Source organism: Octopus bimaculoides, chromosome 15 (assembly GCF_001194135.2).
Source record: "Octopus bimaculoides isolate UCB-OBI-ISO-001 chromosome 15, ASM119413v2, whole genome shotgun sequence".
NCBI classification, from domain to species: Eukaryota; Metazoa; Mollusca; class Cephalopoda; order Octopoda; family Octopodidae; genus Octopus; species Octopus bimaculoides.
Window position 1 is genome coordinate 2901713 of NC_068995.1, and position 16215 is coordinate 2917927.

Consider the following 16215-nt stretch of genomic DNA (forward strand, 5'->3'; position numbering starts at 1 on the left):
CTCATAATTATAATTTTTTTTTTTTGACTGGTAACTTTGTTGACGTCTGTGTCTTTTTTTTTTTTATCCTGAAGGGGTTATCACCAATTTGTGCTCTATTGTGTCCTAAATACGGCGATATACCCCCGAAATAGCCATGTGTTCTGTGTTTGTGTTCCACCTATACTTGTAATCCACTGTAAATGATGTTTATGGTTTGACTTTACTGATGTTACCTGCGGAATAGGTGAAATATGGATTTTACTTTGCCACACTTTGGATGTTCTGTTGTTGGTTTGTCCCGTGCGCTTCGGTATTCCTGTTTCTGAAATTGGATTTTACCTACGAAATTTGCTGTCATGAGGCAGGTAGTTGAACTTTCGTACTATTTATCTTGAACTTCTTTATTGGTCTCAGCGAATGAACTGTTGTGCTATGTCTCCCTATGTATTACTTTTTTCTCTATATTTTTGCTATATATATATATATATATTTATTCTACTGTATTTGTACCGGTCTCTAATATTTTTAATCAACTTTTAATCGCAGTTTATTTATATTCTATTGTATTTTTAATCGATTTTTTTTATTCTTATGTATAAAAATTTTGACTTCCCTTTACTAATTTGTTTTTGTGGTCTATGTTGTACTTCTTATTTGTGATCATTGGTGGGCTACGGCTTTTTGAGTCGATGACCTAACGGTTTTATTCTGCAATTAACTTTGTACCTATGTCTCAACTAGTTTGAGCACTTCTTTTACAGCCTTGTATAAATTCTTGGTTTTCTAATACAGAACTGTTAATATTGAATATATATATATATATATATCATAGCTAGGCTTACTCGAAATTCCCACATTCATTCAGAACATTAATAACAATTTCAATGTATTTATTTGAATGCAAAATTCTTTATTAAAAATACCTGTACATCAACACAACGATTGTTAGATTAAACATTCGTGTTTAGCCCAACGTACACCACTCGAATTTGTTTCCCTCTTGAATTTTAACATGTTCTAATCTGTTAATGAGGAGATAAATCAAAGAGACATTTCACTCATCTACTAACTGCGTATATGATCATGCACTTAATGATATTTTAAATACTTTGTTTGGAAAAACGGATGGCAAGGGGTGATCTTTCGATGGTCCATTAAAATTGACGAAATGCTGGGAACACATTTGGCTATTTGCAGTGTAAACAAAGTCTTTCATCACATGTCTCGATCTCTGAAGCCAAATACGACGAATAGCTACGTTTGCAGGATATATATGCAGTGAAATAACTTTGCCGTCTACATTCTTCCTTCTATAGTGGCTGCATATACAGCAGTATTTGCGTGATTTCTTCGGAGACATATTAACCGGTCAGTACAGTATGTGAGTCGTTAGTCTGCGGAAGTTAAAGCAAGTCACTGAGCATGCGTACATGTCATACGGGAGAGTTCCAATCAGGGGTGGATAACAACCTTATAGGAACCCCCTATAGTATCACAATCGGGCCTCTAGATCCGTAAGGCCTAAGTGTAACCATGCCTTAAGATGGCATTGGACATACACCCACCTTTCTAACCTCAGCATATCGGATCCTAGCTTACCCCTGGTACCCTGACAACCCAATATTGGATGGATTTTAAGAAAGACAGTAATGTGTCACGTATCACTTTTAATAATCCAAGGCCGTGTCGTGCCTCCAGATACAAATTAATTGTTGCGCAATATTTACAAAACAACCATTTTCGTATATATATATACACGAAATATTTTGAGGGATAGAAAATCTGTTTTAAAATATACTTGCATTAAGCTCAGTGTGTGTGTGCAAGCAATGCACGAACAAAATGTCAGCTGGGCTCATTAGCCACCAGCGGACCCACAAGTGTAAAGTCGAAATTTGTCTAAGAGCATAAGGCTCTTAATGGTTAGTGATGGTCACGATTGGACAACCATTATATATATATATAAGCAATAACTACAGGGTTTTACCCCCCCCCCCCCCAGACTTTGCCATAACCTGCAGATGTTTCCTTCAAAATTCCTACATGCTCGAAATGTACATACATCAAGGTATATTTGTAGAAAATTTCACGAAAAAATATTAATTTTCATGGAAGTTAAGAATTTAAATGGACTCTGTTGGAATTTCCGAAAATTGTCCCCCACCCCCATTCCCAAACTCTTTCACCGAAAATTTTTGTATATTCGGAATCTACATAATAAATACAATTTGCATAGAAAATTTCATTAAAAAATATTCATTTTTCTGAAAGTTATGACCTTCCAAAGTCTGGGGGGTAGAACTCTGTAGTTATGCCTATATATATATATATATGTAAATATATGAACTCCAAACGTAAATCCGGAGGAAATACCGCTAAGCATTTTGTCTAGCTCGCCGCCTTTATATATATATATATATATATATACATGCATACACACATATAGACACCCATCCATACATACACACGTCTCATTCAAACACGTGCACACTCATACCCATTCAAGCAATCTTTCTATCTCACGCTCTTTCTTTTTATCCCCTCTCTCCCTCCCTCCTAACATGCACTCATTCATACACGATATCCTGCAATCACGTATTCTTCTTCTTCTTTCTCCCTCGATCACGCATTCATATACACTAATTCTTCACCTCCCTCCCTCTCACATACATTCACACTATCTCTCATTAACACACTCTTCTTTCTCTCTCTCTCTCTTATTCTCGATCATACATTCATTCATGAACATTTTGACTCACGTATTACCTCCTTTCTCTCTTTCTCTTTCTGTCTCATACGCATTCACTCGCATACCACCACTCACTCACAGACTCCCCCTCTCCCTTTCCCTCACACACATCCGTACCCACTATCACTCACACTTACACTCACATATCCCCCCCTCTCTCTCTCCCTCTATCTTTATGTTGTAAATATTTTCAACAAGCCAGGTGTGATTATAACACCTGTCTGTGATGTTGTTACTAAGGATGAGAGAAATGTGACGTGAGAACAGTTCTCCGAGACTTTCATTCCACCATATTTTGAAATGTTGGTAACCTTGACCTACAAGAAATAGCAGTTAGATCTCCTCTAAATCACACCATAGTCACTTTTAGAAAGTTAACATCTGCAACACTTGATCATAGAACTGACCCAGGGTTAAACAATAGTGGTTTCACATTTTGGCACTAGGCCAGCAATTTCGGGGAAAGGAGAAAGTCGATTACATTGACCCTAGTACTCAACTGGGACTTATTTTATCGACCTCGAAAGGATGAAAGGCAAAGTCGACCTCGGCGAAATTTTAACTCAGAGTGTAAAAGACAGACGAAATGCCGCTAAGCATTTCGCCGGTTCGCCGTAGTTGTCTGCTAGAAATAGCAGCTAAATCACATCTTACTATCTTTCAAAGGCTTACCTACTGTTCGATAGCCCACCTCGACTTTGTTCCCTAACATTTTTTTAAAAATACATATTTTTACCGAAATTCTGCAGATATACGCAGTTAAAATTGCATGGTGTAAAACTACATTAAACCCCTGTTTATGAGGAAAAACTACATCAATTTAGAGTGTTTACGGTGTAAATCTGTGTTCGAAGCCTGCATTTATAATGTAAAACAATGTTAAAACACTTTCTGTATGAAACTGCTTGGAGATATTGCGTTTTGATGTAAAACGACAATAAAACTGATATTTTAAAATATAATCTAGATTAAAACACTGCATTTATTAATATAAAACCAGATTAAATGGCATACCTACACAAGTGTGCCCTCACCACGACTCTGTTTCCAGTTTTCAGAAAAGAAGGATATATTTTAATGATATTTTCTACAAATACGCTATAGATGCTGTAGATTCCGATTATATCGGAATTTGTTGTGAAAAGAATTTCCATGAGCGGGGACAGGGTTCCGGAAAATTCACTCGAGTCAGCTTTGTTTCCTCGTAATTTTCAGGAAAATGGGTAAATTTCAATGAAATTTTCAAGAAATACCTTTCAGAGTGCGTAAATTACGATTATATCGGAATTTAATGTAAAACAAAATTTGTGCCAAAATTTAAAATCATTATTAAGCTGATGTTTGGAACATATATTGATATGAAATTTTGATGGAAGTTTTTAATTTAGATCACTTTAAACCTTTTGCTATCATACCTCTGTTGATATATACTGCTTTCACTTCAATTAATTTCGAAAATAATGAAGAGTTTTGTAAAACAATTTTGCCATTATAATAATGGCTGGTGTTTGAAACAACTTCAAATTTTGATGACAGGTTTTAATTTTAAAGCAGAAAGTTTGTATCATAGGACCAGAGTTGGTTTCAAGTTAGTATCAAAAAGTTAAGACTCTTTTTATGATATAAAACTAGATTAAGATACAATATATCTTTGTCTTTAATCTTTTGCTGGCTTTAGTCATTAGACAGTGGACATGCTGGGGCACTTCCTGGAAGGGTTTTACTCAACTAATCAACGCCAGCTCTTCATCATCATCATTGTTTAGCGTCTGTTCTCCATGCTGGCATGGGTTGGACGGTTTGACATGGAGCTGGTTAGCAGGGATCTGTCCAGATTCCATTTGTCTATTGTGGCATGGCTTCTGTGATTCCATGCCCTTCCTGACGTCAGCCACTTAGCAGGGTATGCTGGGTGCATTTTACATGCCACTGGCACAGGTGCTTTTTAAGTGGCACCCGGAAAGGACAAGCCTGTATGTATGGAGGACAGTGGTTTTACTTGGCTTGATGTTTCTTATCAAGTACAGCAAATCGCTACATCTCACGGTCCCTTATCTCCTCAGTGAAGCCCAGTATGCGAAGACCTTCATCCCATGCCTTCAGGATCTACCCCTTCCACAGGGACCCTCCACAATTAGAGCTCGGCACTTCTTTATGCAGCTGTCCTCGGTCAAACACACCATGTCTTTTGTTGATACCACTTAGTTACAGGGATGAAACAACCCAACGCTGTAAATCTCCTGTAAAACACTGAGTTTCTCACCTGTATTGATTGCATCACTTCCTCCATCATTGTATCAATTTAAGGTGTAACATTATTGATTAGCTATTGACTAATTGATTGCTATTTTGTTCACTGCACTCTGTGCACTCCTGATCATAATGCATGCAGAGAATTATTGAAGAATATGGAACTCTATGAGAGTTCAATGGAAGCTGGGTGATTGATAAGTTCTGTTACCTGGGAGAGCTGAGGATTTCTGGGAGGGGAGAGGAGATAAAAGAAATAAAAAAAAGAAACGAGAAGCAGAGATTTAAGGACTTTTCTTTGTTCTTTGTATTGAGAATGAAAAATTCCTTTTTTTTAAAATACAAAAGAAGACACCATGCTGTATGCACAAAGCGTGTAATGTTGCCTGGCAGAGGAAGAGAGAGAGAGAGAGATTGAATTGTGGTGGTGGCACAGTGAGGACTGTGGAGAGTGGGATAGGATTAGTTGAATATGGCCTCGAGGAGATGGAATATTGAATAATGAATGACTGTTCAATGAAGATGGATGATTTGAGAAATATAATGAAGTCGGAGTGGTGGTGGATTTTAATAGAGAGAGAGAGAGAAAATACAGGGAAAGAGAAAGGGAATAAGAAAGAAGACAGAGAATGAGATTCAGACTAAACAAAAGAGAAAGACAGAAAGAAAGAGAGGGAGAGAGATTCAGTTGTGTTACTTGAGATATCATCATCATCATCACCATCATTGTTTCAGTGTCCAATTTTCCAATGCTTACATGTGTCAGATGGAATTTGTTGAGGCAACGATCTCTATGGCTGGATGCCCTTCTTAACGCCAACCACTTTACAGGGTATACGGGGTTACTTTTATGTGGCACCAGTCCTAATGATGTCACCTGTGCTTGTGTTTGTCCTCCACCCCACCCATTGTTTCGCTGCTTTACAACCAGTGTTGGTTTATTTATGTCCCCTTTGTAGTTCAGTAAAAGAGACCAGATTAAAGAAAGAAAATATGAGCAACAGGGTTGACTAAAACCCTTGATCACAGTGCTCCAGTATGGGCTCAGTCCAATGAAAAATGAATAAAAGATAAGAAAAGGACTAAAAGAACAACAACGTTAACTTCAGCTGCCAAACACGACCAACTTGTGGGAGCATAGGTGTGGCTGTGTGGTAAGAAGTTTGCTTTTTGCTTTCCAACCACTTCATTATGGGTTCAGTCCCACTGTGTAGCACCTTGGACAAGTACGGCCGCAGTCAAATGACTGAAACAAATAAAAGAATATATATACATGCACACACATGGTAGGCTTCTTTCAGTTTCCGTCTAGTAAATCTACTCACAAGACTTTGGTTGTTCTAAGGCTATAGTAGTTGGCACTTGCTCATGGTGCCATGCAGCGGGACTGAACCGGAAACCATGTGGTTCGGAAGCAAACTTCTCAACCACACAGCTGCACTTCGACAAACACACATTCACTTGAGAATAGACTTCTGTAAGTGAAGGCTTCAGTATCTAACTCAGGTGAACCGTACAGGTTAAGGATAGAAATGCTTAGCCCCTTGAGATAACTAGCTAAAGGTACATGTTAGGGGTTTCCGGCATTGCCATAGCTTTAGTAACCACCAGGAAAAAAAGGTCACGATGTCTGGAAGTAGCACTTGCAGTTTCTCTGAAGATTGGCCAGAAAAACGACCTGATTGAAAGCCGAAACGAGCAGTTGAAAATGTGAATATTTGAATAGATAAATACGATTATAAATAGAACTTTATAAAATAATTTAGGACATGTAGCAAGAAGACCGTTATTTAAAATAAAGGAAATTCACAACTACAACCTCTTCCTCCTCCACCTTCTTCTACCGTCAGTGCTATCAACATAGCTACCACCATCACCACAGTAATTAACATTGATAAAAGTCGTAATGAGCTTCCATGAAGGTAATCGAGGAGTTATCTCCCATTAGCCAGCGAAACCTGTACAGCAGGTTTGCTTTCAAAGACAATTTTGATTCTCTCTCCCTCTCTCTTCATTTTTATTCACTCCCTGCTCTTTCTCTTTGAAAGTTTTTTTTTTAATAAAGTTCTATATTTATCCATCAATCAATGATATCTAGAAATATGTTTTAAACTTCGATTATTTTCAATAACAAGCTACCGTAATACATGGGATGAGAGAAATAGCTGTGTCTTGGATATTTTTTTGAAAAAAAACCCCCAAAAATCATGACTTAAAGCAGAAACAGTAGTGGCCATGACCCTGTTCAGAACTTCCAATACTCGTGGGACGAAGTTAACCCCAGAGAAGAGGTCTGACCTGAAAGCTTGCAATAAAACAGGACTCTATCAAAGGAAACCAAGAGCAATGTGGTTACAATGACTATAAGAACCGAAGGAAGTTGACAAAACTAATTGCTTCGATCACAGATAACAAAACCACGCGTTTATGAAATAAATCGATTTCATTATTTGATTGTCATTAGGCTGCAAGCTGGCAGAATCCTCAGCACGCCGGACAAAATGTTAAGCGGCATTTCGTTCGTCTTTACGTTCTGAATTAAAATTCCTCTGAGGCCGACTTCGCCTTCCATCCTTTCGGAGTCGATAAAATAAATACTAGTTGAGTCCTGGGATCGATGTAATCGACTTACACCCTACCCACGAAACTGCTGGCCTTGTGTCAGAAATTGAAATAAAAATTAATAGAACGGGAAATACAAAGATAACAAGATATAAACCCCGGACCCCCGTCAAGGCAACACCATAGCCCAACGTCCACAAGGGGCTAAATATAGAGGTTACATATTACAAAGACAATACAATTCTTTTTATCATTATTAGTGAACAATAACGTCGTTTGTCCAGAACCAATAACTGGTTCATTGCTTTTCTGCCGGTAAGAGTAAAGACAACATCGATGTAGACCAAATATCTTAAGGGACTTCTTTTGTAAAGCACCGGGTTTTAGGTTTCCTCGCCGATGTTTACACAATTCCTTCAATTAACAATTTTTGTTTCCACTTGCAACGTATTGATTAATCCGAAGCTATGATAAAAGACACTTGCCCAAAGTGCCGCGTTGTAGGACCGAACCCGGAATCACACAGTAGCTAAGCGAACTTCTTACCTTCACAGCCATGCTTTTACTGCTATTTCTAGCAGGTCGAATAGCCGGGTTAAGTTCCCTTTCATAAATGGAGAGAAGAAAATTTTTTGCTGTTGTTTTGAAAGGAATATTTCTACTCTCCAAACATACATTCTCACACACACATGCATTGTTTCTTTTCATACACTCACCTACATTAATGTGCTCAGAAGGGATATTTCTACATTCGAACTACTCTCCACACATTCTCTCTCTGACACCCCGTCATACACACATATCGTCTCATATATTCTCTTTATCTTTCACACACATATTTTCTCATGTACGTACATATACTCTCTCTCATTCATACATTCTTTCAAATAGGGTCTCATACATACATTGTCACTCATACACATATCTGTCAGTCCCTCTCATATACATTGTCTTACACATATTGTCTCATATGCACACATTGTTTCTTATACACTCATTCATTTACTTTCTAACCCCTCTCTCTCTTTTTCACACTCCTGTAACGAAATACTATTTTAGTGAGTTTTCAGGGTTGACGGTTGAACGCTTTAAGAAACAAAAAACACCAAAATAAAAATAAAAATGGTTGGCTGGATTCCCCCGCACCCGTAAATAAATATTTATGTCTACAAAACAAGTGTATGCAACTACATTGAATTAGTTCTGCTTTCTTTATTTTATTTTAGCCGACACAGGCCATCATTAATTCTGTTTTGTACTTCCTAGCAGCTGTGTGACCGGAAAACAACTGGGGCACCTAACAACAACAACAGGGAAGGCGAAAACACGTATGAGGGTAAAAGAGAGAGACAATAGTTTAATAAATAGGTGAACAAAAGACAACAAAAATACTAGTATTGTATTTTAACTTTGATTTTAAACTTAACATAGAAGTTAGTTCTCCATTGAATTTTTACACTTTGTAGTTTATTAATATACAGTTATTTTCCTAGACTTTAACGTACTTTTTCAACGACATAACAACCTGAGTTTATTTATTTTAACTGAGATTTCTTTCTCTCCACCTCGACCAGATTTTTACTTCCACTCAAAATCGTCTTTCCTTAAGATCGTGGCCGTTGTCTATCATGTTTGTGTATTATAAGTGTTGTAAAGACCATCACATGTACTCAGAATATTGAACATAATAAAAATTGTAAGACATTTGGGTACCCAGCCAGTCATGGAAATCATAAAGAGTTCGTTGGGAGCAGATATGATCGTTTACAGAGAGTATATTTATAGAAAAGATAAAGCCAACTTGAATACCATGTACTGGCGATGTGTTAAATCGAAATGTAAAGGGAGATTGGTGAGCATTCTGGATTATAAAGAAAAGGACGTGGAAGAAATTCAACTGAAGGTCAGGGGTCACCATTTTCATCCTCCTGATCCTTTGGATGTGAAGGCAAGGAAAGCATTAATTGAAGCGAAGTCAATTTTGAACTGCAACGAACTACCTAGAAACAAAAAGGTAATCATTATTCGATTTAACCATTGTTTTAATTTTTTTTTAGCAAAAAAAACAAAACTTTCGAAATATAATTACAGCTTCAAAATGATGTTTATTTATTTTGTCTTTATTTCCAAAACATTTTTTTTTATTTATAAAGTATATATTTAATAGCTGAGTATGTATATCTGATAGACACACTCTCAACTATCTATTTCTCTCTCTCTATTAGCCTGTCTGCCGGTCTAGTCGGGAGAAAGTTACAAAAGTGACTCTGGGGCCAACATTTTCGTCCAACCGACTTTGAATCTGAGTTTGTTTCTTTTTTATCGATCGAATCATATATATATTCTTTTGCTGTTGGTGGACTGCAGCCTTCCTATGGAACCTAGTGACTTCTATAGTTTGAAACCAAGTATATCGATCTGTATTTGTAGAACCGTTAGTTGGACAACACCGATTTGTTTTTAAAAACCCTTGTAAACATTAACTAACCAGGTACGCGCGCGCACACATCACACATATTTTCAATACTTTTTTTTTTTACATATATGTCATCTGTTAAATTCCAGTCAACAACCTGAGGCTCATTATAGTTGAGTAGAGCCCCGTGTAAAATGTCGCGCAGTGAGATCGAACCTCAAATCTCAGTGCTGCAAAGCGAACTTTGTAACTAAACGGCCTAACGAATACGTGGAGTATATTATTTATCTTTTACTTGTTTCAGTCATTAGACTGCGGCCATGCTGGAGTACCGCCTTCAAGAATTTCTTGTCGACTCCAGTACTTATTCTATCGGTCATTTATGCCGAACAGTTAAGTTACGGGAACATTACCGGTTGTCAAGCGGCGTCGGGGGGTGGGTAGAGGACACACACAGAGCCAATCTTGCGGAGAAAGTTCATGAAAATGAAACTATTTGTTCGGTAATTTCCGACATACATGCACAAAAAAACTCCCATACTTACATACGCTAAGAATACAATAACAAGCGGTTCAAGTGAAAACAAAAGTTAAAGAAATAAAATTTTTTACGGAAATTGCTGAACAAACACTTTCACTTTTCATGGTCTTTCTCCAAAAGAATGCCATATATATACATATAGAGAGAGAGAAGAGCGGACATAACAAACAGAGAGAGAGATGAAATTTACTTACCATATCTATCTATCTGCTTGTCTATCTCTCCATATCTCTGTCCGTCCGTCCATCCATCTATCTATCTATCTATCTATCACACAAGTGTGCTCTCTTCCCCGATTTTGTTTCCTTACAATTTTCTGAAAAAAATGGGTATTTTTAATGAAATACCATTCTGACTGCATAAATTATACGATTATATCGGAATTTAATGTGAAAAAAAAAATGTTGGGCGCACACACGTACATACTGTTATACTTTTCATATACATTACAAAATAAAGCTTGATATTCTGAACACATTATGTGTGTTTTAGTATGTATGTGTGTACACCAACCTGTTTTGTTTTTTCATTATGATCGTAATCTATACACACGCACACATATGAAGTCTGTTTTTCGGCCATCGTCTCGTCACTTGTTGCGATTATTTCCTTTAGGAGGTTTCCCAATTTCTTGAAATCAGCGCTCTTCGTCCACTTTTCCCTTATATTTTCCCATGTCTCTTCCTATTTTGCAGGTTCCTTCCATTGGAATCACTTGCCAATTCTTTTACCCAGCTTTACCCCGTTCTATACACATCACATGTCAGAACCAGTGCAGTCTTCTCTCATGCACGTTACATCTGATTCCACGAGCCAACGCGGTAGCCTGTATATTAGTCACTCGACGCGCTAGAAACAGCAGCCAAATCTCTCTCAAATTAACATCCTAAAAGATCGAACATCTTGATTATTGGAGTCTTGGGTTCCTTGCTTATAGGAAAAATACAGAATGGTCACGGTTGGAATGTCTTTGATCAATGGTTCAATCAGGGCCTACATGAGACTATATAAACAATATCAACATTCGATTCCTCTAATATTTAGTCTTTCCCTGACCCGTTATTCACCTTCTCTGTAATGTCACCGTACAAGAAATACAGATATAATCGCATGTAACCCTTTCTCTCACAGATATCCTATCCATCAGAATAATCGAATTTGTTTCCACCTTAAATAATTCCAATCTCGTGGAAACATGCCATATGTAGTAACAATATCTTTTCTTTCTGAAACGATTTGTTTTAATTCCTTTTGTTATTCAAGGTCTGCGATATCTGCTCCTGTATCAGTTATTATTAAATCAACATCTTTATTAACAGAGTTTTAAATATCATTCAGAACAGATGGATTGACGTAGCTTCCTAAATGAGGAACAGCCTGATGACCCCAAGAATGTCCTTTTTACATTCATTATAAATAAGAGAACATTTACGTGGTAAATATTCTTTTAAACCCATTTTAACGTTCTCGATTATTCTGCCAGTATTTCCATTTGATTGTGGATGATATATAGAGGTGTTTTCGTAGGTCTACACCCAGTTTTAACGAAGCCAGATGCTCGAGTTTATTATTTATGTAATTCACAGACATTGTCAAGAAGTCCGCCAACTTATCGCCGCCAATTCAGTGCGGAGTCAAGTTATCGGTAAACTAACTCATCGCCTCAATTAACTTACTTTAAAAATTGAAATTCATAGAAGTGAAATGGAATTGAAAAAAAAACCCTTTATTTAAAGAAATGGAATGTTAATTAAAATACCTTATTTTACTAAAGTGTATATGTTTAAATCAGTGGTTCGCTACTAATTCATCGCCGCCAATTCATCGCGAGCCAAGTCCTCGCTCACCAACTCATCACCGAACTACTTCAGTATCAAACCAAATAATTACTAAGCAGACTAAATTAGCAAATTACAAGTCAGCTAATTATTAATTTAAATGTGACAGCGTTTACTTATTTACTGTTCGACGCTGGCAACTTCGGTTCATGCAATTAATTTAGAACTGTTTGAGCTACGATTGCTTAAATTTTTCAAGGAGGCCCTTCACAATGGAACGTGTTTTCAGTCAGCGAGGCAAAGAGAAGTTCTCACACAATGGCTATTTGTTTATATTTGATAAATTTAGTAGGACCGACACTGACTTAATGTTTTGGCGTTGTGAATTAATCGGCAGATGCAAAGCAAGAATTCACACAAAATTTGGCGATGTTGTGAAATTTATGAATACTCACACACATGATTGTTCACCAATAAGGGAAGTAGTAAAAATGGTCAGAAAATTGAAAAGCTGCTCTCGAAAGTCACTGGAAGGTCCAAATATAGTAATTGACGAAACATTGGGCAGTGTTTTCCGACCGGTAAGCACTTCAAATAAGCATTTTTCCTTCTATATTTCTATGTATATAATAATAATTCTTTCTAATTTCGGCTCAAGGCCAGCAATTTTGAGGGAAAGAGAAAGTCAGTTATATCGATCCCAGCGTTAAGCTGGTACTTCATTTTATCGACCCGAAAGGCAAACGTTGATTTCGGCAGGATTTGAACTCAGAGCGTAGAGAGCCAGAAGAAATGCTGCTAAGTTCTTGTGTCGGATGCGCTAACAGTTCTGTCAGCTCACTGTCTTACTAATATTTTTTAATAGCAATTAAACATTTTGATGGAATAAATTAAATGCGTGGAAATTGAACCGCTATGTTAAATTAAGGCACTGTGGCTCTCCGTTTTCATACACAAAATGCTCTAAGAATGTCCTTTCTGAATGAAATACAGTTCTTCCGTAGCTCCTTAACTCTTTCTCTTTCTTTATTCTTATTAATTCACCCACAGTATCAGTAGCGTAGCTTGGGGTAGAGCGAGCCGCCCCTGGGAAGAAACAATTTTTGGGTCTACTGTATAAACGCCTATATAGGCTCGTGAACCCGGGAGTAGGGGCTGGGTTCTTAAACTATAGGGCTTCCCCGGCGGCACATGCCACATCATTGCATAGTATACGTCAACAAATATTAACAGTACTTCTAAATTCTTGACATAAACATGATCAATGGACGCATGTATCCATTCTTCATCATCATCATCACCATCATTTAACGTCTGCTTTCCATGCTGGCATGGGTTGGACGGTTTGACAGGAGCTTGCAAGCCAGTGGATCGTGCTAGGTTTTACTATCTGCTTTGGCATGGCTTCTATGGCTGGGCGCCTTTCCTGATGCCAATCCCTTTACAGAATGTACTGGGTGCTTTTTACGTGACACTAGAATCAGCAGTAGCAAGGTCACCAGGTAACTTGCAAAAAAAAAAAAAAAAAAAAAAAAAAAAAAAAAAAAAAAAAAGAAAAAGAAAAAACCTCAACTGAACAAGGGAGTAATATTGAGAGTACAAATGTCATGTTTTCAAAAGTTCTGAATTAAAATCTTCCACCAAACCTTAGTCTAATTGAAAGAAACACAGAGCATCTCAACAGAAATATGGTAACAGAAGGGTTAAAGATTTTCAACAGAAATGACAACATCACACTTCTAAAACAAAATATAGACTTGTAAACCTTCAATATTCTTGGTAGTTCGTCTGTCTTTATGTTCTGAGTTCAAATTCTGCCAAAGTTGACTTTGTCTTTCATCCTTTCGGGGGGAGGGGGTCGATAAATTAAGTACCACAAAACATCATAAAGAAGAATGAATAATTATACATCTTCAAAAGTTATTTATTACAGCATTATCCCCATTTTGAGAATAATGCTGTCAAACCCATATTGGTATCAAAATCTATACCAGCCCCTGTTCCAAAGGTCCCAGCTATTCCGTCTAGATTCAAGGGCCCACAACTATTTAACACCTTGCTAAAACATCTGAGGGTTCTCTATGGACTAGGGGTAGATGTTTTCAAGAAACAACTTGAGCTCTTGCTATCCAAGCTTTGGATATTAACCTATATCAAGGCAGGAAACTCAAAAGAGGGCAGCAGTGTTGAACTCCCTCCTTCAGCAAATGCCAATCACATATAATTGACCATTGAAAGGGTGATTACACTGGCAGTGCTGCAGCATGGCCGCAACCACAGGGCTGAAATGTATAAAAGAATTCAAAGAATTTACTTCCAATCCAATACGCGTTTCTGCTGGATAAATGCCTTAATGTCTTTTGACGCAGTATTTAGGTGCATTTAGTTGGTTCAGCCGCAGTAAATATCCGTCCAAGGTAAACATTCCCATGTAGCTTTGTCCATGTTCAAAGAACATGGGTACAAACTGTTAACCTCCAATTTTATTTCTCTTTGACTTCCAAAAAAATTCTTTTTAATATTTGATAAGATGGATGCCATCGAAACCGGTTATATTTTAAATCACTCACTCTAACAAAAATATTAAACATTCTGTAAAATATATTTTTGTGCCTTTTCAAATTTTAGTTACTTTTTTAACCATAATTTTTGATTCGTATGTACTCTTAACTCCTTTTCAACTATATATATATATATATATAAATATATATATATTGGGGGAGAGGGATTATCACCTAGATATCCAATTAAGTTATACAAGAAGGAATCATTCCTAATAACTGACATTGCAGTATCCTCATAAACAGCTATCAGGGCAAAGGAGATGTCTTAGAGTGAAGTAGCTATTTAGGAATCAGATTATTGGATCCGATTATGAAGGTCATGGAGAAAGTTATGGCTCAATTGATTTGTGATAAGATTGACCAAGATGAGATATTGTATGGCTTCATATCCAGGAAAATACCACAGATGCAGTCTTCCTTATGAGGAGGCAACAGGAGGTGAAATGTTTGGCTCAGAGTTGAGGGCCCGCTTTACGAGACCCTGGGTTTACGAGTTTTATTTTATTATAAATTTTTCAAACACAAGATCCAAATTTTGAACCAAGTGCAAAAAAAGTTTCTACCACCATAACAAATGCTTCTGCATGTTACTGAGAAATTTATTGAGAGCGAATAAAAGCTTCTTCTAATCAAACAACTCTACACTTGTGTGTAAGTACAGGCAGAGGCATTTGGTTAACAAAATGGTTTCCTAACTCTAATCATGTAGTCTTGTGTGGCACCATGTGTTTTGTATAGCCCTGGGCCAACCAAAGCCTTGCAAATGGAAACTGAAAGAAACCCATTGTGTGTGTGTGTAGTAATGTAAGTGTTAAAAAGTATATTATTAAACTATGCTTTACATAGTGAAAACATTCTGATACGGAACTCAATGCAGTGATAGTTGTGTGCGGCCCAACCTGGAGCAAAACTCAGAGTAGATTATCAAATTCTGATATAATAAATACAGAGACACACACACACAACATTTGTGTATAATTATGGGTATGTGCGAGTATGTGCATATATGAGTGCAGTGGTGGGACCCTGCGCCATTAGAACTTGCAGGTGGGACCCTTTAGTCTCCTGGCAACCAATATTTTTAGACCCAGTCCGCCACTGTATGAGTGTATGTATATGTCTCTTCCTCTCTCTCTGTATATATATATATATATATATACCGGAGTAAGCACATGAAATGTGCAACAAGGTGGAAAAAAGAGTACTCAAATATCTTGTTCCAGGATAAGAAGGCGCTTAACCAAAGACGCGAACTTTTAAACACATGTAGGCATGCGTCCAAATTTAAAATGTCTACATGTAATATTCCATATGGGTAAAATTTTGGACTATGATCGACTCCTTATAACCATTGTGCAATCTGACTATATATA

The 16215-nt window shown here is 37.2% G+C and overlaps 1 protein-coding gene and 1 long non-coding RNA gene across 5 annotated transcripts in view; one reads left to right on the forward strand and one right to left on the reverse strand.

Annotated features, from left to right (window-relative positions):
• The first annotated feature begins 52 nt into the window (after positions 1 to 52).
• Positions 53 to 16215, forward strand: part of LOC106879774 (uncharacterized) — a 55217-nt gene continuing 39054 nt past the window's right edge. The window contains exon 1 of one of the 3 annotated variants that reach the window (XM_014929476.2): positions 53 to 347. In XM_014929476.2, coding sequence (XP_014784962.1) covers positions 339 to 347 — 9 coding nt within the window. In that variant the 5' untranslated portion in view covers positions 53 to 338. Of the gene's footprint in view, positions 348 to 9266; positions 9558 to 12332; positions 12860 to 16215 lie in introns of those variants that run through there. The other 2 variants (XM_052973155.1, XM_014929474.2) reach the window with 2 other exon arrangements.
• On the reverse strand, positions 8929 to 12235 carry LOC106879776 (uncharacterized). Of its 2 annotated transcripts, none has more exons than XR_001410664.2 (3): positions 11057 to 12235; positions 10695 to 10816; positions 8929 to 9543 (listed from the first exon to the last, which is right to left on the reverse strand). It is a non-coding gene; the product is annotated as an uncharacterized LOC106879776 (long non-coding RNA). The 2 variants fall into 2 exon arrangements; XR_008265599.1 differs by having other exon boundaries at positions 11014 to 12235.